The sequence below is a fragment of the Hoplias malabaricus genome, chromosome 1 (assembly GCF_029633855.1).
Source record: "Hoplias malabaricus isolate fHopMal1 chromosome 1, fHopMal1.hap1, whole genome shotgun sequence".
In the NCBI taxonomy this organism is placed as follows: domain Eukaryota; kingdom Metazoa; phylum Chordata; class Actinopteri; order Characiformes; family Erythrinidae; genus Hoplias; species Hoplias malabaricus.
Window position 1 is genome coordinate 24,130,738 of NC_089800.1, and position 27,427 is coordinate 24,158,164.

General features: G+C 40.5%; 1 protein-coding gene and 1 pseudogene across 1 annotated transcript; both read left to right on the forward strand.

The window, feature by feature from the left end:
- The first annotated feature begins 1,976 nt into the window (after window positions 1–1,976).
- LOC136702125 (chemerin-like receptor 1) lies at window positions 1,977–10,495 on the forward strand (annotated as a pseudogene).
- Window positions 10,496–12,080: 1,585 nt separating this feature from the next.
- Window positions 12,081–16,635, forward strand: LOC136665631 (C3a anaphylatoxin chemotactic receptor-like). Its single transcript, XM_066643278.1, has 3 exons — window positions 12,081–12,167; window positions 12,513–12,541; window positions 14,475–16,635. Exons 2-3 carry the CDS (start codon window positions 12,538–12,540, stop codon window positions 15,506–15,508), a joined length of 1,038 nt encoding a protein of 345 aa, XP_066499375.1. The 5' UTR covers window positions 12,081–12,167; window positions 12,513–12,537; the 3' UTR covers window positions 15,509–16,635.
- The last annotated feature ends 10,792 nt before the right edge of the window (window positions 16,636–27,427 follow it).

Consider the following 27,427-nt stretch of genomic DNA (forward strand, 5'->3'; position numbering starts at 1 on the left):
GTTTTTTTCTCCAGAATATTGTTGTGCTCTGCACTTAGAGCAGAATCTGTCTCATTATCCTTTTGAATTTCTTCTATTTTGTACATAAACATGTCTTGTCTTCACTGGTGTGAAGAAAAAATAGGAGGAGACTTAACACACACATGACTTCAACAAATTATGTAAATGCCACCAGCAGAACGTGTTGATTCCTGGGATTCAAAGGTAAGTACAGTTGTTGATCATCTGCATAACAATGAAATGAGACACGATGCTTACGAATAATTTGACCAAGGGGAAGCATGTATAGTGAAAAAAGAACAGGGCCTAAAATTGATCCTTGAGGAACTCCGGATGTCACAGCAGAGGAGGCTGAGAAGTATTTGCCAATGTTAACTGAAAACGTCCTTTGTTTAATGTATGAAATCAACCAATTAAGAGCCAAACTCTTGATTCCAACACAGTATTCCAGGCGCTCGGTGAGTAAATTATTGTCGACAGTATCAAATGTGGCGCTCAAGTCCAGCAAAACCAGGACAGAACAATCCCCAGAATCAGCACTGTGTAAAAAGTCATTAGTAACTTTTAAAAGAGCAGACTCAGTGCTATGAAATGCCCTAAAGCCCGACTGAAAAGTCTCATATATATTATGGCTGTCGATTAATGATTTTAGTTGAGTTAAAATGACTTTTTCTAAACTTAAAAATTATTCTTCTTTAAGAAAGGCTGAAAAACAGCATGCTTAAAACATGCAGGGATTGTGCCAGTGCCTAAACTTGTATTTATAATTAATAAAACATCAGGGCCAATTGTATCAAAGATTTCCTTAAAAAGTCAACATGGAAGAACATCAACAGCAGAGCTAGAGCACTCCATATATGTATATATTCATTATCTGTAAGCGCTTATCCAGTTCAGGGTCACGGTGGGTCCAGAGCCTACCTGGAATCATTGAGCGCAAGGTGGGAATACACACTTTTTTTTAATACAATGGAAAATTGGAAAAAAAAAAAACATTTGTAAAGTAGTGATTTTAGTATAATATTATAATATTTAATATAATAGCATTTCTTTACTTTGTCCATAATGATCAGAGTTATATAAGGTGGAAAAAGAGTGAGGTTTATAATCCAAAGAACATCATCCCCATTGTGAAGCATAGGGGTGGCAGCATTATGTTGTGGGGCTTTTGTGCAGTGAAATGGAGAGGTGCACCTCAGAAAGCGTCACGAATAAGGATTATTTAGAAATACTGAAGCACCTTAAGGTATGAGCAAAAAACCTGAAACATGGTAAATGGTTATTTCAGCAGTATAATGAACATAGTTGAGAAAATGTCTTAAGTACAACAGGGTGAATACATCTGGCATGACCATAGCATATCACACCAAGGACACCAAAAAACATGACTGAATTACAGTAGTTCTGCCAGGAGGAATGCAATGTATTTGAATGTTACAACTTTAAAAGTGACATATGAAATATAGATATTGGTAAAACATTAAATGTGCATTCAAATGTGCATACATGTGTTCCTTGTAGAAGAGTTATATTATTTCCTTTTAGAAACTTAAATGAGGAATATGAATTGAACAAGGGTGGCACGGTGGTGCAGCAGGTAGTGTCAGTGTCACACAGCACCAGGGATATATTTAGAGGTAAATGTGTTGCAGTAAAATGTAAACTTTGCTGCAGTATCAGCCTCTAGTTGCAACAGAGAATTTTGCACCATGCATTAGAACATAACTGTTATGACTGTATGCATGAACCCACCTCGAATCCTGATGTAAAATAATTGTGAAGAGGATGTGCTGTTCCACTTAGAAAATGACCAAAACACCATTTGGCTATTTAAACTTCCACACACAACTATAGACACAAACATACACATTTACACAATTATAGACACACACACACTTATCCCAAATCCCTTAGATAATGATTAAAATATCCAATAAAATTTCTCTTTTACTGATGAAACACTTGTTTCCTCCAACATGAGCACAGCAGTTAGCAGTGACAGTTCAACTAAACCCCTGGTAATATCACTCATTATTGTCCGCTCTGTGATATTTGTAGTTGGGGTGATCGGCAATGGACTGGTCATTTACATAACAGGCTTCAAAATGAAGAAGACAGTTAACACCATCTACTTCCTCAACTTGGCCATGGCTGATTTCATCTTCACATTTTTCCTCATCTTTTGGAATCATCAGTATGTCCCAAAATTTTAACTGGTCCCATGGAGAATTCATGTGCAAATTGAACTCCTTCATGACTTCACTCAACGTGATTGCTAGCATTTTCCTACTCACCGCCATCAGCCTGGACCGCTGTCTGTCCACTTGGGTGATTGTGTGGGTCCAGAACAAAAGAACACTTTTTAAGGTTATAGGAAGTGATACTTTCTGAAGGCATATAAAACAGCTGTGAAAGATTAATTATGAGTAACAACAGTGTGTGAATTTTGTACTTTAGTTGTTTTACCTGTTACCAAATTTGAAGACACAACTCAAAAAAAAACAAACTTTTTTTTATAATTGTGATAAATTATAATTTTTCAAGTAAAGACAATGTTTTTTAAGGGAATTGAAAATATAACAAAGACAAAAGTATGATTATATAGAAAAATAAAAATAATCAGTTTCATGTTTTATTTCATACTGAGAACACCCCACATAGATAATATCTGATTTTCACTCAAGCTTCTTTTGTGTCTGTACTTGTGTCTGACAGACAATATATCATCAGTTTTACTGAACTATAAACTTAGTTACATCCCACCCCCTATTTTGTATGATGGCATCTAGGGATGGGTATAACAATGAGTGTGTGATGCAGTGTGGACGTGAGGGAAACATACAATATAGTGCTCTTTTCAACTTTTATCTGAAGCAAAAATCCAGGGTACAATAAAGCAGCAATCGTAGTGAGATATGGTGCAAAATATACAACATGTAAATGCAAATGCAGTTATAGCAGTAAAGTGTAAAGTAGTAGTGTCATTCTAATTTGAATGATTTTAAAAAGTCTGGTGCAGCTAGTACAGGAGCACTACTCAAGGGTACTTTGACACAGTTAAATGCATGATCGCAGGCTGGTGACCAATAAAATTTAACAGAAGGACTAAGCAACTTAGTCAACGGCTCTACTACAGTAGAAAAAAAATTCTACAAAATGCCCTATAATACCCAGCCATACATAAAAATCGACGTATATCACGCCATGTAATAGGAATTGGGAACTTCACTATAGCGGTTACTTTGGCCTCTAACGGCCGGACTTCACCACCACCTACCCGTTTTCCTAAATATGTGACAGTTGCCTGAGCAAACTCACACTTTCAAATTCAGCGTTAAAGAAGCTTCCTCAAGACGATGAAAAAGCAAACGTAATGTTTGTAAATGGTTTTCCCAATCAGGTGAATACACTACGGGATCATCTAAATATGCTGAGCAATTTGGTACATCCCCCAACACTGTATTAATAATTCGTTGAAATGTAGAAGGTGCTTTTGAGACCAAAAGCCATTACAGTATATTGTAGAAAATCTGGTGTAACAAATGCAGAAATGTCAGAGGCCTCGGGGGTCAAAGGAACTTGCCAGTATCCTTTTAACAAATCCAATTTACTAATAAAACGAGCTGCACCAATGCTGTCAACACAATCATCCATGCGGGGTAACGGATAAGTATCAGAGACAGTAACTATTTACCTTCCTGTAATCTGTACAAAATCTGAATGTTCCATCAGGCTTGGGTACTAACAGGCAAAATGAGCTCCAAGGACTTGCACTCCATTTTGCAAAACCATTTCCTAACAAGTAGTTAACTTCCTGTTTCATTAATGCTCTTTTAGTAGCATTAACACGATATTTTTGATGCCATGCTTCAAAACAAAATAAAAAATAAGTGCAATAATATCCCTAAGCTGTTCTTTTGTTAAATGACCAAGCTGAGACGGCAGCTCCAACAATGTCTCGGAATTTGATAGTCTAGCAGTAGGAAGAGTCTGACCTCGAAGATGCAACACATCTACATCAACTGTAGTTAGATCCGGTCTTGATGCCCCAACACCCACTGGAGCAGGTTTAGATTCCCCTGTTACATCAGGAATATCTCTGGAACAATAAGCTTTTAACATATTAATATGGCAGACACTTTTTCTGTGCTCTGGGGTTTTAATTACATAGTCTGTGTCACTTAATTTCTCTTCTACAACATATGGACCAGAAAACAGGCTGCAAGAGATGATCCAGGGACAGGCAACAGAACTAACACTGTCTCCAGGGCTAAAGGAACGATACACTGCCTTTTTGTCAAACCTCTCCATTTTAGTTTGGGACAAATTCAAGGTTTCTTTTGCAATTTCCCATGCTCTATACATTCTTTTACAAAATTGGCTGATATAATTCAATACGGGCATTGGTTTCTGTTCAAGATCAACGGACATAAAAGTTTCCTTTAAAAGCTTCAAAGGCCCACGAACTGAATGTCCAAAAACAAGTTCAGTTGGACTAAAACAAAGGGATTCTTGTACAGCTTCACACACTGCAAACAATACAAATGGTATCCCCTTATCCCAGTCTTTGCCAGTTTCCAAGCAGTATTTCCGCAACATGGCCTTTAGTGACTGGTGAAATCTATCCAGACCACCCTGAGATTCTGGATGATAAGCACTAGACAAAATATGTTTAATATTCAGAGTTTTCATAACCTGGGAAAACAGTCTAGATAGAAAATTAGAACCTTGATCAGTATGGATCACTTTGGGTAACCCAAAGGTAGAGAAATTTTACAACAGCACGTGTTATTGCTAAAGCTGTAATTTTTCGTACAGGTGTGGCCTCTGGGAAACGTGTAGCAGTACACATGACAGTGAGTAAAAACTGGTTACCTGACTTTGTCTTTGGTAGTGGTCCAACACAATCAACCAGAACACACTCAAATGGTTCACCAAGTACTGGAATAGGGCATAAAGGAGCTGGAAGAACAATTTGATTAGGTTTGCCAGGGATTTGGCATATATGGCAGGAACGGCATTATCTATATATATTTCAAGATGCAATTATAAGTTTTTCATTTATTCATTCATTCTCTGTAACCGCTTATCCAATTCAGGGTCACGGTGGATCTAGAGCCTACCTGGAATCATTGGGCGCAAGGCGGGAATACACCCTGGAGGGGGAGCCAGTCCTTCACAGGGCAACACAGACACACATTCACTCACACACTCACACCTACGGACACTTTTGAGTCACCAATCCACCTACCAATGTGTGTTTTTGGACTGTGGGAGGAAACCGGAGCACCCGGAGGAAACCCACGGGGACAACACACCAACTCCTCACAGACAGTCACCCGGAGCGGGAATCAAACCCACAACCTCCAGGTCCCTGGAGCTGTGTGACTGCGACACTACCTGATGCGCCACCGTGCCACCCAATTATAAGTTTTTGTAACACCTAAATGACCTGACCAGGGATTATCATGAGACAACCTCAACACATGGTGTTTATACATTTCAGGAATTACAATCTGGTAAGCGTTACCAAATTCTGGATTATTACGTGGGCTCCATTTACGCATCAAAACTCCATCCCCAAGAGTATAAGTCACTTGGCTATCAACTATTTTCTCCTCATTACTCAAAAATGAGAAATATTTCATATTTCTTGCCCAGCTAGACATTCCAACTGCTGACCGTTAACTGGCTTAATCTGATCTTTATGCTTAGCCACGTCAAGCCTGTCTGTCCACCACACTCAATGTTGCATCTGGTGTTTTGTTACTATACAAGGAAGAGTGAGACAGATCTACTACGTCCATCAGCTTGTGTTTTTGAGCTCGAGTGAGTACACAAGCAGGAAACACAGACTGATCATCAACACCAGTTGGTGTTAGAGAATAAACAGGATCATCTACAACCTGTAAAATAGGCGAAACCGTGCAACCAGCAATATCATTCCCAAGAATGAAACTGATCCCTTTAACAGGCAATGCATGACAAACTGCTACTTCAAAGTTTCCTGAAAGCAAGCCTGTAGTTAGCTGGACCATGTGCAAAAGAGCCTTAATTATAATCCATTCCGAGTCCTTGACATATAGCATGTGAGCCACAAAATGTCTGAGCAGAAAAAGGTAAGACATCAGCTAAAATAAATGATTGGGCTGCCCCAGTATCTCTTAAAAATAACTGGAGTAAATTTCTCAGCTCCTATCAAACCAACACTGCCTGTTAAAACAAAAGGCTGATAACATGGATCCAAGCCAGCTTCTTCTGAGCAGTCAACTGCAGAAATCTCAGAACATATAGGGCCAGCAAGTGCTACACTTTTAGACTGACTGTTGGGAGCTGTATTTTGATTATTCTGTCTTTCCTGTTTCCTTTTTAGGACTACACAATTTAGAGCAATGTGTCCAGGTTTGTGATAATAATAACACTCTAGTCTCCTGAGATCATGGTGGTGATCGACTAGGGCGTTTTGACTTAATTTTATCTTCTGAGACATACTCTGGCACTGGTTTAAAAACTTGCTTGCAAACTCATCTGAAAGAACTGCAACAAACTTTGTGTGACCAGTGAGTGACCACCAGACTGAGACTCAGCAGGTATACATGGAGGCATGGATGGTTTTAGGGCACCCGGCGGCTTTGGCTGGGACAAGGTCAACTTCATGGCCTTAAATTCCAGCTCACGCAGTCTGATTTCCCTCTCTGAATCCACCTCCAACTTCTGAACAGCAAGCTTAATCTGGAACTCAGTATTAAGTTTGTCAGCCCTCTCCTTTGCTTCCAACTCGAGATGAGCTAAACTGAGATCAACCTGAACCTGGCCCTCCACTACAGGTTGAGGAGACTGAACAGACATAGGAGAAAGTGGATCATACAGAGGCAAGGTAATTCTTACTTCAGAATCTCCACCAAATGGAATTTCATCACTGTCTGTCTCCACAGGGACCGCAGTTGAATCTTGAGGCAATGCTGCCTGTTTAGGTGTACCACCACTGGTTGAATCCACATTTGCCTGCACAGTCAACACACCAAGGTCAACTAAGCCCTCCTTTAAGAGCCTTCTAATGTCTCTCTTAAGCATTGACTTAGAAATCAGGAGCTCAAAGTGGTCAGCTATTATGATTAGGTCATCCTTCCTACATTTTACAAGTGATTCAAATGTGGGATCAGCAAGGAAAACCTGCAAATCAAAAGATGTGGCCATCCTTACGGCAGTTATTGGAAGATAATTTCCCTATAGAACACTGCTACAAAACACTTGAGCACACAACACCCTAATACTATCCAAAAAAAAGCATCACACAACCAGAAAAAAAGGGGAATTGATCCTGGACAAGCCCCAACATGTTACATCCCACCCTCTATTTTGTATGATGGCATCTAGGTGTATCTAGAGATGGGTATAACAAGGAGTGTGTGATCCACATGAGGGAAACATACAATATAGTGTAATTACCCCAACTTCTGGCCACTTTAATTGCAATATTGGAAATCTTAACTAACTGTAAATAAATAGAAGTACTTTACTCACTCAAATCAACATTTTTCAGGAGTCAACTATGTGTAGATTAATGTCCAAGACTTGCTTGACTTTGAAAAATTTAAGTAGGTGCCAATACTGCTAAGATTATTGGCACCACCTAACTTAAGCCACCTCCCCTGCTTGTGACAATCAAACGAGACAGTTGCTACCATATTCAGTGGTTTTGAGAGGTTCACAATGAGATTATGTTTGTCCTGTGTTGGTATCCGTACTCTACATGTCAGGACTACAATGGCGGTAGTTTTTCCCCTCAGAGAAAAGGAAGCTAACCTGTAAGCTAACTTTTACACTGAGGGAAATCTGTCGCGAAATGGAAATGTGTTGTGTTCTACCTGCAGTTTTGCACACAAAGAATTACAACACTGTTGTAAATACTTAAATATTTAAATATTAAAGAGAGAGATATACTTAAATATTGTTTAGATATGTGATTTCTTGCAAGACTGATGTTTAAATGCCCTACTAAGGCTTGATCTTATGTTTTATTGTTTTACCCAATGCGATTGGCGAAGAGAGAGAGCGAAATTGCACCATATACGGCAGTGGCCAGAATTAGGGGACGGCCCGAAATAGGAGGAATACTGATAGGAGTGTTCTTTTCAACTTTTATCTGAAGGAAAAATCCAGGGTACAATAAAGCAGCAATCGTAGTGAGATATGGTGTAAAATATACAACATGTAAATGCAAACGTAGTTATAGAAGTAAAGTGTAAAATAGAAGACAATAAACAACCCAACATGCTAAAACCACTACTGGGTGGATGGTGCCAAAGAAAAGAAATAAACAAAAAAAAAACAACTTCCCTAACAAATAAAACTAACCTACACCAAAAAAAAAATACAGATGTGGCACCCACCCCTTACCTAGTGTATATATACAGGTACAACTAACACTCACAAAAGCAGAATTCTCCCTTTGCTTGTTCCACTTGGTGGGCTTTATATCCAAGAAGCCCTGCCTCTTTCAGGTGAACAGCTCATCCTATTGGAAGATCAGGACAGCAGCTCCCCCATTGGCTGAACAGACAACAAGCTATATATATATATATATATATATATATATATATATATATATATATATTACTGGTCGGCTGTAATTCAGGGAAATGTTTCTTAACATCTGTATGTCATTCAAATTTCTATGCATTCTGTTACGGAATAAAGTGTTAAGCAACCATAAGCAAAACGTTACCATGAGGGCGGCACGGTGGCGCAGCAGGTAGTGTCGCAGTCACTACCTGGAGGTTGTGGGTTCGATTCCCGCTCCGGGTAACTGTCTGTGAGGCGTTGTTGTGTTCTCCCCGTGTCCGTGTGGGTTTCCTCCGGGTGCTCCGGTTTCCTCCTACAGTCCAAAAAAACAGGTTGGTAGGTGGATTGACGACTCAAGTGTTGCCATGTGAAGGGTGTATTCCCGCCTTGCGCCCAATGATTACAGGTAGGCTCTGGACCCACCGCGACCCTGAACTGGATAAGTGGTTACAGACATTGAATGAATAAACTTACTATGAGCTTTTTCATCTTGATGTTTCATTTTTTTTTTTTTTTGGTAATTTTCTGTGTCTTTCAATGACACTAAACTAAACCATGTATTTGAGAAGGATGAAAGATATTTATGGAGAAATTATATCTTTCATTTCTCCCCAAGTTTTAGATGTTTCATCTGCTTGTACTCTGTGCTGGCTCATGTGACATAAATATGATAAAGAAGCTGAGATTTCAATTTGACTGAAAGATGAATTGAAAATCTAACAGAAAAAAAAGATGATAAGTATGATTATATAGAAAAATAGAAATAGAATCAATTTCGTGTTTTATTTCATACTGAGAACACCCCATGTAGATAATGTATCTGATTTTCGCTCAAGCTTCTTTTGTGTCTGTACTTATGTGTTTGACAGACAATATACTCATCAGTTTTACTGAACTATAGACTTCCCTTTACTGTATTTCAGGGAAATGTTTCTTAACATCTGTATGCCATTCACATCGCTATGCATTCTGTTACAGAATAAAAAGTTAAGAAACTTACTATGAGCTTTTTCATCCTGATGTTTCTAATGGGTTTAATGTTTTTTGGTAATTTTGTGTCTTTCAATGACATGAAAAGATATATAAAACATATTTATGGAGAAATTAAATCTTTCATTTCTCTTCAGATTTTAAATGTTTCATCTGCTTGTACTCTGTGCTGGCTCATGTGACATTAATATGATAAAGAAGCTGAGACTTCAATTTGCCTGAAAGCATGTTGAAAAGCAAACTTTTACTAATACTTTCTTTAACAATAATCAACAATATCAAGTTAATAACAACTGCACATTTTAGCAAACAGTCTTTTCTCTATTCAATTTTAGCCACATTACTGGTCGGCTGAAACTGGAAGTCCTTAGTCAATTTCTGTAACCTGTTTTGGATATTGAGGGTCAGTTAGCGCTCATACATCTCTTTGAGCATCTTAATGCTTTCACTATAACGCAGCTGGTTCTTATTTGAAGCCTCTTTCCACCTAAATGGAAACATACATTAAATTAATCATACATCTGGGCTAATAATAGTAGATTAATATTTTTGTTGTCATCTACAACAGCATGAAAACTTAAGCCATCTTTCTTAAAATGTGGTTTTTAGTTTGTTAAATAATATTTTTAAAAATATAGAAACAAGAAACAATAACAAAGAAATGAATCTAAATGAGTTCAAAAAAGTTTTAAACCATGTGGGACCAGCTGTCACCAGCCTAGCTTATTTAAACAGTTGTCTGAATCCTTTTCTGTACGTTTTTATGTGTGAAGAGTTCAAGAAAAAGCTGAAACACTCCTTGGTGGCAGTTTTTGAAAGTGCCTTTGCTGAGGAGCATCTGGCCCTGCTGGTGTCTCAGTACTCCATCAGACATTGCAAATCCCACTCGCAGAGTGTTCCTGTGACTGATGACACCCAGTCCTCATCATTTAATCCTTAAAATATTTCTTTCAGGACGTATAAGTGTCTGGTGCCCTGTAGTGCACCGTTCCCCTGTCTAGGGTGGGTTCCTGTCTTGCATCCAGTGGTTCCGTGTAGGCTGGTTATAGCCAATGAATGAATGAATGAATGAATGAATTGGAACTTAGAATGACCTAAACACAGTTTGTTGCAGCAATATGTGCATGCCAATGCAAAACCAACATATATCTAATCATGCATTTTATGCTCTTTACATCTAATGATCAATTTAAAGTCCCCTCACTTTTCTGGTTGCTGTAATACTTATTGATATCATTCATTAATGCCATTTAGTTTTCCTGCAATTCTTATTTTTCTCATTGTGTATATATACGGTTGTGGATTTGTTGTCTTATTTTAATAAGCCTTATTTTCAGAACTGATTTTACAGAAATATGAAGCATGTACACGCATTTAAAAAGCTTTCAAATAAATATATTTCATACAAACCTTAACATCAACCAAGCTCTAATCACTTTTTTTTCATGAACATTATTATATATATATATATATATATATTTACTATATATTTTCACCCAAAGCCTCAATCTGGAATATCACAGCGGAGCAGTCAAAATATCTCTTTGGCACAGTCTTAGCAGAGCTGTTTCTCAAGTGGAATTGGCAGCTTCTTTCTGGTCTAAGACTTCTCGCTTTTGGTGGGTTTTCCATGATTTGCAAAACTTTTCACAGTACAGTGATTGTAGACTCACTGTAAATGTGCACAATGTTATTCTACAATTACAGGCTTTAGTCTGTTGCTCCACCCATTGTTCTTCACTGGTCAGGACCCACACATGACTACCACAGAGGAGGTGTTATTTGAGCAGTGAAAATTTTGGCTGGTGGATTATTCTCAGTCCAGCAGTGACACTGCACACAGCTGCTGGATTTTGTAAACCCCTCATAGCACTTTTCCACCAACAAAAAATGGGAACATTTATCATTCACCATTATTTGGAACCATTCTGTGCTGTGGACCGACAAGGTAGGAGTGTCTAACAGAGTGTTTAAAAACTCCAGCAGCATTGCTGTGTCTGATCCACTCGTACCCACACAACACACAGTAACACACCACCATCACGTCAGTGTCACTGCAGTGCTGAGAATGATCCACCAACACATCATACCTGCTCTGTGCTGGTCCTGAGCACTGAAGAACAAGGTGAAAAGGGGCTAAAACCTGCAAAGCAACAGGTGGATTATATTCTGCAATAGTAGATGTACAAAGTGTAATTTTATGGTCAAGGAGTAAATGGAGAAACAAGGTGGTGGTAGTAATATTTTGACTGATTGGTGTTTTTTAGGTATAGAATGGTCTAGAAAGACTTTTAATGAGAGGTTGTGACTATTTTAACATGCACACACTGTCTGTCAGAATAAAAAACATGACTTTATCTGGTGCCAATTTTATGAGTGCGATCCCACTCTGACTTCAGCCCACAGTGTACATCAGATAACTTATGGCTGAAGTCATGTGTGTGTAAAGTCTCCTCCTATTTTTCCTTCACACCAGTGATTAAAAAGGAAAGACCTGTTCATGTAAAAAATAGAAAAGATTCTAAAGGAGAATGAGACAGATTCTGCTCTAAGTGCAGAGCACACCAGTATTCTGGAGACAAAACAACACAGAAAACACCTAATAAGTCTTGGTAAGTTTGGGATTTTTTCCCCCACTATTTTTCAAAAAAGCACATAATCTTTACAACGTGGCTCAAAAGTGTTTACTAGATTATATCTAGGATTAAAAACGCTGCTGTTCTTATTATTATGGTTACTATTATTAGTATTAGTACCTTTTAACTAAGAAAATTATTTTGCTAGGTTTTAGAGAAGCCTAGGTATAAATCATCAAAATATTTACAAAAGCATACCCTATGTATAATACATTGTTATACACAATATTAATTTGATTGAAACTACTCAAACATTTTCAGAATAAGAACAAAAAACTTTCAATCAATATATTTATTCAAATTGGTATTTTTGTTTTCTAGATGAAAGTGAAAAGTCCAATACAAAATGAGTAAGTATGGCTTAACTCATCAGACTGACTCTGTACATTCACAAAAGGCATTTAGCAACATGCACAACAACTTGATACAAATATAAGAAGTTCTGTTTTCAATGCTGTAATTCCATTGATATAAATATCTTACTACATTTGCTACAGAATTTCCCAATTTTAGTCAGGCATAGTCTTACATAATAGATTTGTGTTCATTTAAAAATGGTCATGTTGTGTAGGGAACAACACATTTTACACTTCTGATTTTACATGAACAAATTATGGAAATGCATCCTCGTCTACAATGATGCTTTTAAAATAATAGGAAATATAATTAGAATTTTTACTTTTATGATGTTTAGACAAATCCATCAACACACATTACTCATGAACACTGTTAATCTCCTTGTATTAGTTCTTTTATTACACCGTTACAAATTTCATGTTGAACTATCTGTAAATAACATCCTTCACACTCTATGTTACAAATGTTTTTCAGTGTTTTGTTTAAAAGAAATTGTGCCCTGTAGTCTGCACATTTCATGTTACAATTTGATTATTTTGGCGAGTCAGTCAATCAGGACATTCAGAAGTCATTTAAATTATTGCACTTTTTCAGTGAGCCAAAATTTACACATACAACGTTGACTGTCTTTAGACAAATTGAGAGGTTTTTTTAAAAAAAAAAAAAAATTAAAAATTAAACATTTTAAGGAATTTCTACAACTGGCAGGAGTTAATTATTGGCTTAACTTTACTTACATTTATTTATTTATTTATACAATGGGAAAATCCCAGTGAATTAGTCAAGGCCTCAGAGATTTGCTCCAAACATTTCAAACAAGACAATAATAAAGGTGCTGGTAAAAAGAGCTGGAGACATCAGTTTCTACATCCTCCATTGCCCTAAAAACTGTTATTCAGTATAAAAAGCCCCTACACCAAGACAGGCATTAAAAAGCTAGAATAAACTTTGCATCACCAGCACAAAGACCTAACCTTGTAGAGTAGTGATTTTAGACAGATGGAAATATTTTTTTTTACTTTGTCCATAACAATCAGAGTTATATAAGGAGGAAAAAGGGTGAGGTTTATAATCCAAAAAACATCATCCCCATTGTGAAGCATAGGGGTGGGAGCATTATGTTGTGGGGCTTTAATGCAGTGAAATGGAGAGGTGCACTTCATAAAGCGTCACGAATAAGGATTATTTAGAAATACTGAAGCACCTTAAGGTATGAGCCAAAAAGCTGAAACTTTGTAAATGGTTATTTCAGCAGTATAATGAACATAGTTGAGAAAATGTCTTAAGTACAACAGGGTCAATACATCTGGCATGACCATAGCATATCACACCAAGGACGCCAAAAAACATGACTGAATTACAGCAGTTCTGCCAGGAGGAATGCAATGTGTTTGAATTTTACAACTTTAAAAGTGACATATGAAATCTAGATATTGGTAAAACATTAAATGTGCATTCAAATGTGCATACATGTGGTCCTTGTAGAAGAGTTATATTATTTCCTTTCAGAAATGTAATAAGGAATATGAATTGAACAAAGGCGGCACGGTGGCGCAGCAGATAGTGTCACTGTCACACAACACCAGGGATATATTTAACAGTAAATGTGTTGCAGTAAAATGTAAACTTTGCTGCAGTATCAGCCTCTAGTTGCAACAGAGAATTTTGCACCATGCATTAGAACATAACTGTTCTGACTGTATGCATGAACCCACCTCGAATCCTGATGTAAAATAATTTTGAAGAGGATGTGCTGTTACACTTAGAAAATGAACAAAACACAATTTGAACATGGCTATTTAAACTTCCACACACAACTAGACACAAACAAACACCTTTACACAATTATAGACACACACACACAAAACTTATCCCAAATCCCTTAGATAATGATTAAAATATCCACTACAATATTCTCTTTTACAGATGAAACATCTGTTTCCTCCAACATGAGCACAGCAGCTAGCAGTGACAGTTCAACTAAACACCTAGAGAACTTCACTATGTTTTTCCGCTCTGTGATAGGTGCACTTGGGGTGATTGGCAATGGACTGGTCATTTACATTACAGGCTTCAAAATGAAGAAGACAGTCAACACCATCTACTTCCTCAACTTGGCTGTGGCTGATTTTGTCTTCACAATTTTCCTCATCTTTGGAATTATTTATATGTCCCAACATTATAACTGGTCCTATGGAGAATTTATGTGCAAATTTAAACCCTTCATGATTTCACTCAACTTGTTTGCTAGCATTTTCCTGCTCACCGCCATCAGCCTGGACCGCTGTCTGTCCAGTTGGGTGATTGTGTGGGTCCAAAACCAAAGAACACTTTTTAAGGCTAGGGTTTGCTGTTTTTCTATATGGTTAATATCAATTGGCTGCAGTGTGCCTTTCTGCATCTACAGCAAAACAAAATCTAATGAAACTACAAATACAACTATTTGCTACCAAGACTACGACTTACCTACTTACAAACGTCTCATAATATTTCGTTTTATGGTAGGCTTTCTCATTCCCTTCATGATCATCACAGGTTCCTATTTGTCCATTGGTATACGCGTCAGGCGTCTCCATCAGAAAACAATGAAACCCTTCAAAGTAATAATGGTTGTGATCTTGGCCTTCTATTTCTGCTGCCTTCCTTATAATATTTACATTATTATTGAATTGTGGGCCTATGAAACAAGCAGCAAGAACAAAGAAATCAAACTAAATGAGTTAAATAAAGTTTTAAACTACATGGGACCAGTTGTCACCAGCCTTGCTTATTTAAACAGTTGCCTGAATCCTTTTCTGTACGTTTTCATGTGTGAAGATTTCAAAAAAAAGCTCAGACAGTCCTTTGTATCGGTATTTGAAAGTGCTTTTACCGAGAGCCATCTGGCTCTACAGGCGTCTCGAATTCCTCCAGGCCACCTCAGACCCCACCCCCAGATTGTTCCTGAGGATAATCTTTAGAACATTTTCTGTCAAAGAGCAATCTAAGGTCTATTTTGTCATATGACTCAGCAGAAATCAATATATGTATTAAATATCCATTTTTCTCATTGTGATTTGTTATGGCCAAGTAATATACATAAATACCTACACATATACCTGTAACAAAGAAATTATTCACAAAAGCCATAAAATATGAATAATGATGCATTTATTTATTTGTTCCTTGAAAACCAATACAATGCTCTCTGTTCAAATTGCAAGTGACAAAATTTGCAAAATAATTCTTTCTTAATAAAAAGCAGTGATCAAGCCCCTGAAATTTTGCCACACAGTAGAGCTGTTCCTACACTAGTATTAAGAATTCCTTATCAGGGCGTTATGACGTCTATCTTTTTCTCTTGTGTCTAATTTCACAAGCGTTGATTTATTTTCTATTTAAACACAAACAAATTCTCATCATTTGGAAAACTTAAGTTCCCATATTTTACTTAAACACCATTGGTGATAAAAGCAATAGCCACTGCATGTTAGTAGCTTTTTCTATTCTGTACAAACATTTCTAAATAGACTATCCTATACTGTGTGTTTAAATATACAAAGGGACTTTAGAGGTTCTCTGTATCGATATAATCTACTGATCCTGAAAAAAATTTATTTATTATTTATTTTAGGAAGTGGTACTTTCTGAAGGCATATTAAAAAACATCAGCTCATTTCAACTATTATTATTTTGGAAACAGCTACGAAATTTTAACCATTATGAGTAACAACAGTGTGTGAATTTAGTACTTTAGTTGTTTTACCTGTTCCCAAATTCAAAGAAACAACTCAGTGGAAAACTATTTTTTTTATGATAGTAATAAATTATATTTTTTCAAGTAAAGACAAAAGGTTTTTTAAGGGAATTGAAAATCTAACAAAATAAAAGGATGATAAGTATGATTATATAGAAAAATAAAAATATAATCAATTTCATGTTTTATTTCATACTGAGAACACCCCATGTAGATAATGTATTTGATTTTCACTCAAGCTTCTTTTGTGTCTGTACTTGTGTTTGACAGACAATATATCATCAGTTTTACTGAACTATAAATTTCCCTTTACTGTATTTCAGGGAAATGTTTCTTAACATCTGCATGTCATTGAAATTGCTTAGCATTCTGTTACAGAATAAAAAGTTAAGCAACTTACTATGAGCTTTTTCATCCTGATGTTTCTAATGGGTTTAATTTTTTTGGTAATTTTCTGTGTCTTTCAATGACACTAAACTAAACCATGTATTTGAGAAGCATAAAAGATATTTATGGAGAAATTAAATCTTTCATTTCTCTTCAGATTTCACATGTTTCATCTGCTTGTAGTCTGTGCTGGCTCATGTGACATAAACATATAAAGAAGCTGAGACTTCAATTTGATAGAAAGCATGTTGAAAAGCAAACTTTTACTAATACTTTCTTTAACAATAATCAACAATATCAAATGACTAACAACTGCACATTTTACCAAACAGTAATTTCTCTATTCAATTTTAGCCACATTACTGGCCAGCTGAAACTGGAAGTCCTTAGTCAATTTAATCATATATCTGGGCTAATAATAGTAGAAGACAGGATTAATATTTTTGTTGTCAACTACAACAGCATGAAAACTTAAGCCATCTTACATAAAATGTGGTTTTTAGTCTGTTAAATAATATTTATAAAAATAAAGAAACAAGCTCTCCCATGGGCCCAGCACCTGTGGGAAAGGTAGTAATCTGGATTTGGTGCATTGTGGATCAGGTGGCTGCCGGGGTCGGGGGCCCTGGCGTTCAGATCCTAGGTTACTGAAACTGGCTTTTGGAACATGGAACGTAACCTCGCTGGTGGTAAAAGAGCCTGAGCTGGTGCGCGAGGTACAGGCTAGATATAGTTGGGCTCACCTTGACACACAGTATGGGCTCTGGAACTAATCTCCTTGAGAGGGGCTGGATGCTCTTTCACTCTGGAGTTGCCCAGAGTAAGAGGCATAAGGCAGGAGTGGGCTTACTCATAGCCCCCCGGCTTAGCGCCTGTACATTGGGGTTTACCCCAGTGGACGAGAGGGTAATTTCCCTGTGTCTTCAGGTTGGGGAAAGGGTTCTGACGGTTGTTTGTGCTTATGCACCGAATAGCAGTTCAGAGTACCATGCCTTCTTGGGGACTCTAAAGGGGGTGCTGGAGAACACTCATTCTGGGGACTCCATTGTTCTGCTGGGGGACTTCAACGCTCACGTGGGTAACGACAGTGAGACCTGGAGGGGCGTGATTGGGAGGAACGGCCCCGAAGATCTGTGTTCAGTTATTGGATTTCTGTGCTTGTCACAGTTTGTCCATTACGAACACCATGTTCGAGCATAAGGGTGTCCACAAGTACACCTGGCATCATGATACCCTAGGCCACATTTTGATGATCGACTTTATAGACGTATAATCGGACCTGCGGCCATATGTTCTGGACACTCGGGGAAGAGTGGTGCTGAGCTGTCAATTGATCACCACCTGGTAGTGAGTTGGATCAGATGGTGTGGGAGGATGCCGGACAGACCTGGCTGGCCTAAACATGTGCTGAGTGCTTGCTGGGAACGTTTGGCAGAGGAACCTGTCAGAAAGATCTTCAACTCCCACATGCGGCAGAGCTTCGACTGCATCCCTGGGTGGCCGGTGACATTGAGTCCAAATGGGCCATGTTCCAGACCTCCATTGTTGAGGCGGCTGAACGGAGCTGTGGCTGCAAGGTTGTCGGTGCCTGTCAGAGTGGCAATCCCTACACTTGGTGGTGGTCACCCTGGGTGAGGGACGCTGTCAAGCTGAAGAAGTCCTATCGAGCCTGGTTGGCTCGGGGGACGCTGGAGGCAGCTGACAGGTACAGAGGAGCCAAGCGGCTCGCGGCTTCAGCTGTCACTGAGGCACAAAATCGGGTGTGGAAGGAGTTCGGTGAGAAACTCCACAGCCTCCCCGGTAAGGTCTATGCGGGGGTACTGGAAAAGAAAGTCCGACTGATAGCTGAACCTCAGATCCAGGAGGAACAATGCGGATTCCGCCCCTGGTCGTGGAACATAGGACCAGCTCTTTACCCTCGCTAGGATCCTGGAGGGTGCGTGGGAGTTTGCTCAACCAGTCTACATGTGTTTTGTGGATCTGGAGAAGGCATTCGACCGTGTCCCTCGGATATTCTGTAGGGGGTGCTCGGGGAGTATGGAGTAATGGGCTCTTTGCTACGAGCCATCCAGCCCCTGTATAAACAGAGCAGGAGTCTGGTTCGTATGGCTGGCACTAAGTCCGACTGGTTTCCAGTCGAAGTTGGACTCCGACAGGGCTGCCCATTGTCACCGGTTCTGTTCATAATTTTTATGGACAGAATTTCTCGGCATAGCCAAGTGGCGGAAGGTGTCCAGTTTGGTGGTCTCAGGATTCCATGTCTGCTTTTAGCGGATGTAGTGGTCTTGGTTGGTTTTGTCAAGCGGGGGACCTCCAGCTCTTGCTGGACCAGTTTGCAGCCGAGTGTGAAACGGTAGGGATGAGGATCAGCACCTCCAAGTCCGAGTCCATGGTATTCAGTTGGAAAAGGGTGGAGTGCTGTCTCCAGGTTGGAAATGAGATCCTGCCTCAAGTGGAGGAGTTTAAATACCTCGGAGTCTTGTTCACTAGTGAGGGAAATATGGACTGGGAGATTGACAGGCGGATCAGTGCAGCGTCAGCAGTAATGCTGGACTGTCCCTTAGAGACAGGGTTAGGAGCTTGGACATCTGGGAGAGACTCGGAGTGGAGCCGCTGCTCCTCCTAGTTGAGCTAGTTGAGGTGGTTTGGTCATTTGGTCCGGATGCCTCCTGGACGCCTTCTTGGTGAGGTGTTCCAGGCATGTCCAACGGGGAGGAGGCCCCGGGGCAGACCAAGAACATGCTGGAGAGACTACATGTCTCGACTGGTCTGGGAATGCCTTGGTATATCCCCGGAGGAGCTGGAGGCGGTGGCTGGGGAGAGAGAGGTCTGGGTTTCTTTGCTCCAACTGCTTCGCCAGCGACCCGGACCCAGATAAGCGGTGGATAATGACTGAATGGATGGATGGATATTTAACATTTTAAAGTTCTAAAGTCTTGCTCAATTCTCCCAAAGCCCAATTTTAGTCAGGCATAGTCTTACATAATAGATTTGTGTTCATTTAAAAATGGTCATGTGACACATGACTTTACACTTCTGATTTTACATGAACAAATTATGTAAATGCATCTTCGTCTACAATGATGCTCTTAAAATAATAGAACATACAATTACAATTTTTACTTTTATGATGTTTAGACTAATCCATCAACACACATTACTCATGAACACTGTTAATCTCCTTGTATTACTTCTTTTATTACACCGTTACAAATTTCTGTTTTCAAGTTACACTATCTGTACATAATGTAGTGGAGTATGGACCGAATACCAGATAACCAGATCGAAATGAAGAAATGAAAGGTTTTGAATTAAAACTTTTCCAGTCTGAAGGGGACCTTTCGTCCGCAACCAAGGCACGAACCACAGGGGGCAAAGGCCTTGCAGCCCCCACACACACGCACCCACCTAAGAACACTTTCAAGTAACACATGGCCCCAACAACCCCTCCTCTCTTCAGGAAATATCGAGATAAGTTTTTATAATGCTCTTAAGAGACAGGAACCTCAAACAAAAGGAAGGGTTATAATCCCGTTTATGACGAAGTGGCACCTCAATGTCTCTCGTTATCTCCCACGGGAATCAGCAGATGTTTAAAAGGGGTGACCTCGAGTTGAACTCCATTGACTCATCTACACGACAACCTACACATGGACCAACAGCGACCCCAAATGGACACTGGCGAAACTACGCCTCGCTCGGGGTCGTCTAAACAGTAGCGGAAAATAGTCAAACTCTGATTAAATGTGTATAAACAAATGTATTAATGTCACTTTCTGTACCCTCAGATGAATGCCTATCTTCTAATGAAATGACGTATATTGTTGATTGTTTCTATCATGAAAAGAAGTTCTGTCTCTGAATAGAGAAAACGGATTAATGTTCTTTTCCAGCGTATCATCATGAATTGGACGTAAACAATGTACTCAAGATGGGATCTTATGTGGATGTTTGATGCTAACAATCCAGTGTACTCATTGTTATATGTTGATAACATGTATAAGAAATTTCGATACGCGAAATTTATATTCTTTCTGTGAATCACTGACTCAAACCCCCTCCTACTCTCTCCCCCTCGTGAGGGTCACGTGAGGCTGAACTTGTGTCCAATCAGAAAAGAACGCCTCCCATTAGGGCGTGATCGCGCTGACTTTGAAAAACAGCAGCTCGACTGCTCGCAATTCAGTTACGAGAGATCGACAGAAGTAACGGTCCACGAAAGAATGCGGAAAAGAGAGGATGGCAACAACGGCAAGAAAATGCGAGAAACTTTGAAACAACAAAGAGACGCCTCTCCTTCCAGCCGACGAGACAAAGAAAACTCTCAGACTTCATCAAAAAGCTTACAGTAGACGTCTTGAATTAGCTGAAAGTATGAAGCTTTAATAATGCGTCGAGTGATTTGAATATTTTCTTTTCTTTTAATCTTGTTTATGTTTTATTACCCATCGAAGTTTAATCTCACGACTGACCAAAGCCGGTGAACTTATTCGTGGCCAGAGTAAGAAAACACCGCCGAGATACCAGAAAGTCGTAGAATAAGTAAGTTTATTGAATCGATTTTCAGTTCTGGATCCGCAGTAACCAGCGAAACTTTCGTCCAAACGTCCATATAGTTGGACACTCCTACTCACGACACTGAGCCAGAGGATCCTGACGCCGGCGTCATCACGCTCCGAGTATGCCAAGGCGACTCAACCGACGAAGAAAACCTCCACGCTGACTCAGCCTGGAAACTTCCGAGACCGCGAAATCAAACAAGACGCCATCACTCCCAGGACCTCAGAGAGCCTTTGTACGCAACGAGAGGAGAAAATCGACGAAAAGTAAGCTAAACTTTCGCATATCCAGAGCTGAAAAATTGAATCAAGTTTCTTGATAAATTTTGCATTAATTAAACCTCAGTTAGCAACACATTAGTCACAAGTTAGAGTGCCTAGCGTATCGCCGCAGTCGAATCGGTTTCCCCTGCTCTGATGCCGTGAGATTTCAAGATCACGCTATGTTCAGTAAATATCCTTCTGTTAATAAAACTTTCATTATTTGAAATCACAGTGTGTGCAGTTTGTTCATTAGAATTTCTGAAAATCCTGAAGAACTCACTTAGCTTGATTATTATTCATTCTCAGACTAATTATTAACGTTTTAATTGCTTAAGCCAATTATAAACTTTAATTAATATCATTAAGTCAAATATCAGAGATTATAGGAGTTTGAATAAGGTCAACGCTATAAACACAAATTATAAATATATGTATTAAATATATATTCACAAAGGTATCGTGGTATATGATTAAAAATCCAACATACGCTACATATCTTTTTTTTTTTTTTTTTTTGGCGCCCACGCGAGGCCAGGAAAAAGGCTTTTTAATGTACAAACTGTGAAACACTGAAACAATCTCAGCTTGGGTTTATTAAATACTTTCCGCTGTTTGTGTTGCTGAATAACGATTGAGATTCAAAGCTTGATGTGGGCAATTTCGTGTTGTTTGTTACTTTTGAAAAACTGTTGTGGTATATACCGTTTAGGAAAATAAGCTTGGTTGCTTTTAAAGAGCGCGGCTCTGCGCCATTTTGCATGCATTAAATTGAGGCCTGGGCACGTCTAACTGCGCGAAATTCCGCTGTAAGACCTTGCCGTCGGATTCGACCTCCCGCCGCGAAATTCCGGCGAAGTGAGACCACCGAACCGAACACCTCTGTTCGTTTTAAACTGGGTCGCTACCAGCCTTAATAACGAGATCGCGCGCTAGGCGATTGGGAGGTTATTAAAAGAATCAGCCGAAGATACGGCTTGCGTTATGAGAGGTCTGCTCTCATCAGCTCTTCCTGTTAAACTGAACGCGAATTCAGGAAAGGAAGAACCCCTTTGAAGGGGCGGAGCTGAAACTAAGGAGGGAAATTCAAAACGCCCCCAAAACAGAGGAAGACTAATTCCCTCTTGTGGTATAAGTGCATAATTGCAGGGAAAAATACTTCATAACTAGCGTCTATTGAAGCGTGTCTCCTTGTGGTCAAGTGTGGTGCTACCCTTGACGTTTGATTCCCGTACACCCTCTAGTGGTTGGGAGGTTGTCCGCCGAGACAACATAAGTGTTTAGCAGCCCTCTGGTGTTTAAAAGTTGTCATTACAGATGAAATTCTTTTAAAGTACCTTAGTGTAAAATCTCTGTTCCTCTTTTTAAATTTTTAATTTTTATTTTTTTGATAAAGTATCTGAGCGTTTAAAATCTTTATCCAATTTTAGATTTTAATCTGATAACGCCCTCTAGTATTAAAACTTCCCGCTACAGTGGAAATTCCCATTTGTGTTATATTGTGTCTGCTCGTGCCGTGTTTATTGGGATTCCCACCAGCCGACTGGTGTCCATTACTGCTATTGCATTATAACTTGCTTGTCGCCCTCTGGTGTCCCAGTCTGGTATTACAATTTAAGTTCAACTTAAATACTGAAGCTTGCTGTTGCCATTCAGACTTACCTTCAGTACCCTCTAGTGGAGAAACTTGCTATCGCAATTGAAATTGTCAACCAGTTCACACTGATAAGACCTGGTATTACAGCTGTAGTGGCTGTCTCTAAACTCTGCACATCTGAGTAATTACAAGTAAAGGCTTGGAAGCCTAGTAAGCTGATACAGCTACAGCAGACAGTGTGCAGTAATTAGAGATTGACACTTTAACTTGATACCAGATCACAAACGCAGTTAAAAGAGAGAGTCTTTTAAGTCCAGACTATGTAAAAGCGCGATATGATGTGCTGTGCCAGGCATTGGAGGAATAATTCTCCAATCACCTGTCACAGACCGGACTGGCCGCTGCTTTGAACATAAAACAGCAACGCCAGGAATCCCCTCAGCAATATTATAACCGACTCAGACAGGCGTACTTCGGACCTAGAAATGACTCCGGAATGGAGGAAGAGTTAAATTTCAAATCACTATTTATCCAAAACCTCCATCCCCACACCAGTCATCAGTTGGGAGTCTCAGCTTGCCCTCGCACCCTGTCTAGCAGACAGCTGCGCGATTTAGCACTCAGAGGTTTCCTAAAATCCCAACAAATTCCCAACAGGCGGTCCGAAACACCCCAAGTCTTCAATGTCGACTCCAACTCCCCACATTCCCCACAAGTCCCTGACTTGCCGCACGATGCTTATATTGGAAGTGACTTCTTGGTGCGCCTCGACGTCCACGTAGACACCCTCAATAGCGTGCTGCAGTCTTTGACTGATGTTTCAACGGAAACCTGGTCCTCGGATCTCAGCAACCTAGGCTCAGGACAAACTATTCCCGAGGTATGTCAGGTCACTAACCAAGGTTCACTTGTGGTACCTGCTAACACCACAAATGTACCCATCCGCTTAGTCATGCGACCTGGCCAACACTTAAGCCACGCGCATGCACTTTTCCAACCATCACCTCAGTTCTTCGAACTAGGCCTCACCCTTGAAGCCACACCTTTGGTGGAAACACGAGCAAGATCCACCTATCTATTCATACGGAACGAAACCACTCAACCCTTGCGAAAAAGCACTACTAGCAACAGTGTGGGCAGTCAAACATTTCTCCAACTACCTAGGTGGTCAGAAGGTGATTGTTGAAACTCATCATCAGCCAGTCACTTTCCTAAACAGCCAACGAATTCGAGAGGGTGTAGTAACTAACGCTCGAGTAGCATCCTGGCTAATGGCTCTCCAAAGCTTTGACTTAGAGGTACGTTACGCGCAAAACTACAAGAGCCCCCTAGGCACAGGCCTTGCTTCCTGCAGGCGATGCGAAGGAGATATGCCTTCCCAAGTGCCACAAACTCCAGAAACCCTCTTACCTACCGTGGCTAACCACCACTATTTCGATCCTAACACGTGCAAAGACCTTGCCACTGCATATGTAGATGGTTGTTCGTTCCGCCGAGAACACACCCTGATGGCAGGGGTGGGTATTATCGGAATAAACGGATGGCCTCACGAACCCCTAAGTTTCAAATTGGGTGCTCAGTCCTCCCAATATGCTGAAATAGCAGGAATTCTCATCACAATCCAGTCTGCGGTCCAGAAAAGCATAAAAACGTTGGTGATCTGCACAGACTCCAACTACGCGCGCCTAAGCTTCACATGCCACTTGAGACTGTGGAAAACCAACAACTACACCATGTCAAGCAAAAAGCCAGTCAAACACAAAGAGCTTTTCGCGGCATGCGAACACTTGGTAGACACACATGACCTGCAGATCTACTGGAAGAAAGTGAAGGGTCACTCCCGAGTCCCGGGAGATGACAAAGAACTCAATGACCAAGCAGATAGCTTGGCCAAACAAGGGGCCCGCGAAGGCACATCGTGGACATTCGATCCCTCCCTTTATCCAAACCCACCCGACATCGAAGTCCTAGCTGTCACACGGTCTCGAACTATAACGAAGGCGTCGCCTGACAATGCTAAACCTACCATTGTCTCTATTAACCCTGCTTTTTCGGACTCTGACTTAGTTACTCTCCAAGCTCGAGACCCATCCATTTCTAAAATGCTTAGCCATGTCTCTGACCCATCTACATATCCCATCACAGCACAGGATCTTGACACCATACCAGGCCTTAAAGACCTATACGGTGCCAGAGTGTCCCTCCAAGTCGTCAAAGGCTTGCTAGTTCATGCCACTGACTCGCACACTTCACCTACGTTCGTGGTTCCTCAGTGCCACAGGGGGGTGATGCTGATGCACGCCCATGACTCCCCATCTGCGGGACACAAAGGGGTCAAAGCAACACACCATGCGCTCCGGCAGGTGGCATATTGGCCCCACATGGTAAAAGATGTGGCTGACTACATTAAAGGCTGTCTGGTATGTTGCCAATTTCAACCCTCGAATCCTCTTCATGGAGCCCCCTTGCAAAAGAAAGGAGTATCCTTCCCTTGGTCAAACCTCCAGATAGACTGGGTTGGACCACTCACTCGAACAGTAAGAGGTAACAAGTACTTCCTCACAGTCACGTGTGCATTCACTAAATGGGTAGAATGCCTCCCCGCACCGAATGACACAGCGCTAACCACTGCATACTTACTGATGAACCATGTCTTCTCACGGTTTGGCCTACCCAGCCGTGTCGACTCTGACAGAGGGACACATTTCACAGCTGAGGTCATGCAGCAGCTCTGGCAACTCTTAGGAGTAAAAGCCAGCCTTCACATTAGCTACCATCCCCAAAGTTCAGGTCAGGTAGAGCGAGCCAACCGAACTGTTGTTAGCATACTGAAAAAGTACGTAGCAGCAAACCAACGAGACTGGGATGTCAAACTTCCCCTCGTACTGATAGCCATACGGGCGACCCCACACGACGCGGTCGGGGTCTCACCCTTTGAGTTGATGACAGGGAGACAAATGACTCTGCCTTTACATCTGTTATATCAGCCAGGTGAAGCTAGCATAGCCGTAGCCTACACCACTCATCAGTATATGGAGGATCTGCAGAAACACCTCAAAGCTACTTTCGCCTTTGCCCAGCAGAAACTGGAAAAAAGTGCAGAAGGTCGCAAAGCGTACTATGATCACAAAGCATCCCACGACGAACTCCAAATAGGGGACAAAGTATGGTACTACATCTTTGTCCAACCTGTTGGAAGGTCGCGAAAAACAGGGGGGAATTTGGCCCGCAAATTCCTACCCCGATGGTCCGGTCCCTATAAGATAACAGACAAACTGTCCCCCATTGTTTACAGGATCAAAATAAACAAAGCTCGGGGCAGTACTGAACTCAAATGGGTCCACCGCAACCAAATCCGACCACACACAACCCCCATGGGACTTGTAGGGGATACTAACGCTTGTGTTAGATCATAAACGACAGAACCAAAGGCAGGAAGGGTGTTAGTTAACGAACAACTACAACCTTCTACTCACACCTTAGTTCTCCTATCCCTTTTCTCTTTTTCTCTCACTCTTTAGCAGGCAACGAGTGCCTACCGATAACCTACCGATAACCACTCTGCAGACTGGCCGGAATGGAGTTAGATGGACTGAGGAAGCTATCAGTCATGATGAAGCCGACGTAACTCACATGCTCCGCCAGCTACAAAAGTTCACCGTAACGCAATCAGAACTAAATGGTTTTAATAAACGACCTAAACGCTTCATAGGCGGATTGCTAATGGCAGCTGCAACTGTGGGATCACTACTGAGTCTCGGAACGTCCGCCGTCAATGCCGTCAATGTAGCCACTGTTAAACGTCAAGTAGGGGAACTGCAAGCGGAAATTCCGAACATTAAAACTCAATTAGACAAACAGCAGCAGCACCTGCAAACAATTGGGCAAACCCTACGTGGCACCGTCTTAGTGCTCAACGCTCACAGTGTCGCCTTGAACAAAACGCTCCAGATGGTTAACTCTATGCTTTCAGTAGTACAACTTGACCTTGCCCACATCCAGCTTGTGAATATGTTATTGTCTGATATGCTACAAGAAATCAGCTCCTCTGTAGATAGCCTAGCCATGGGGAGAATTCCTCCCTACCTGGTGCCTCTATCCTTAGTACAAGAGATTTTATCTACAGCAACTCGAGAAGTAGTTACTGACCTCCAGGCCCACCTAGCCTATACCTTAGGTAGCGCCATCCCAATTTATGTTAATCCTCAAGACCGAGAATTAGCATTCATTATTAACCTTCCCATAATGGCACCTGAAAACATATACCGTTTGAAAGATGTTGTCAACTTTGGGTTCTGGCAAGATTCTGCCTACGTTCGTGTGAAAACAACATCTCTTG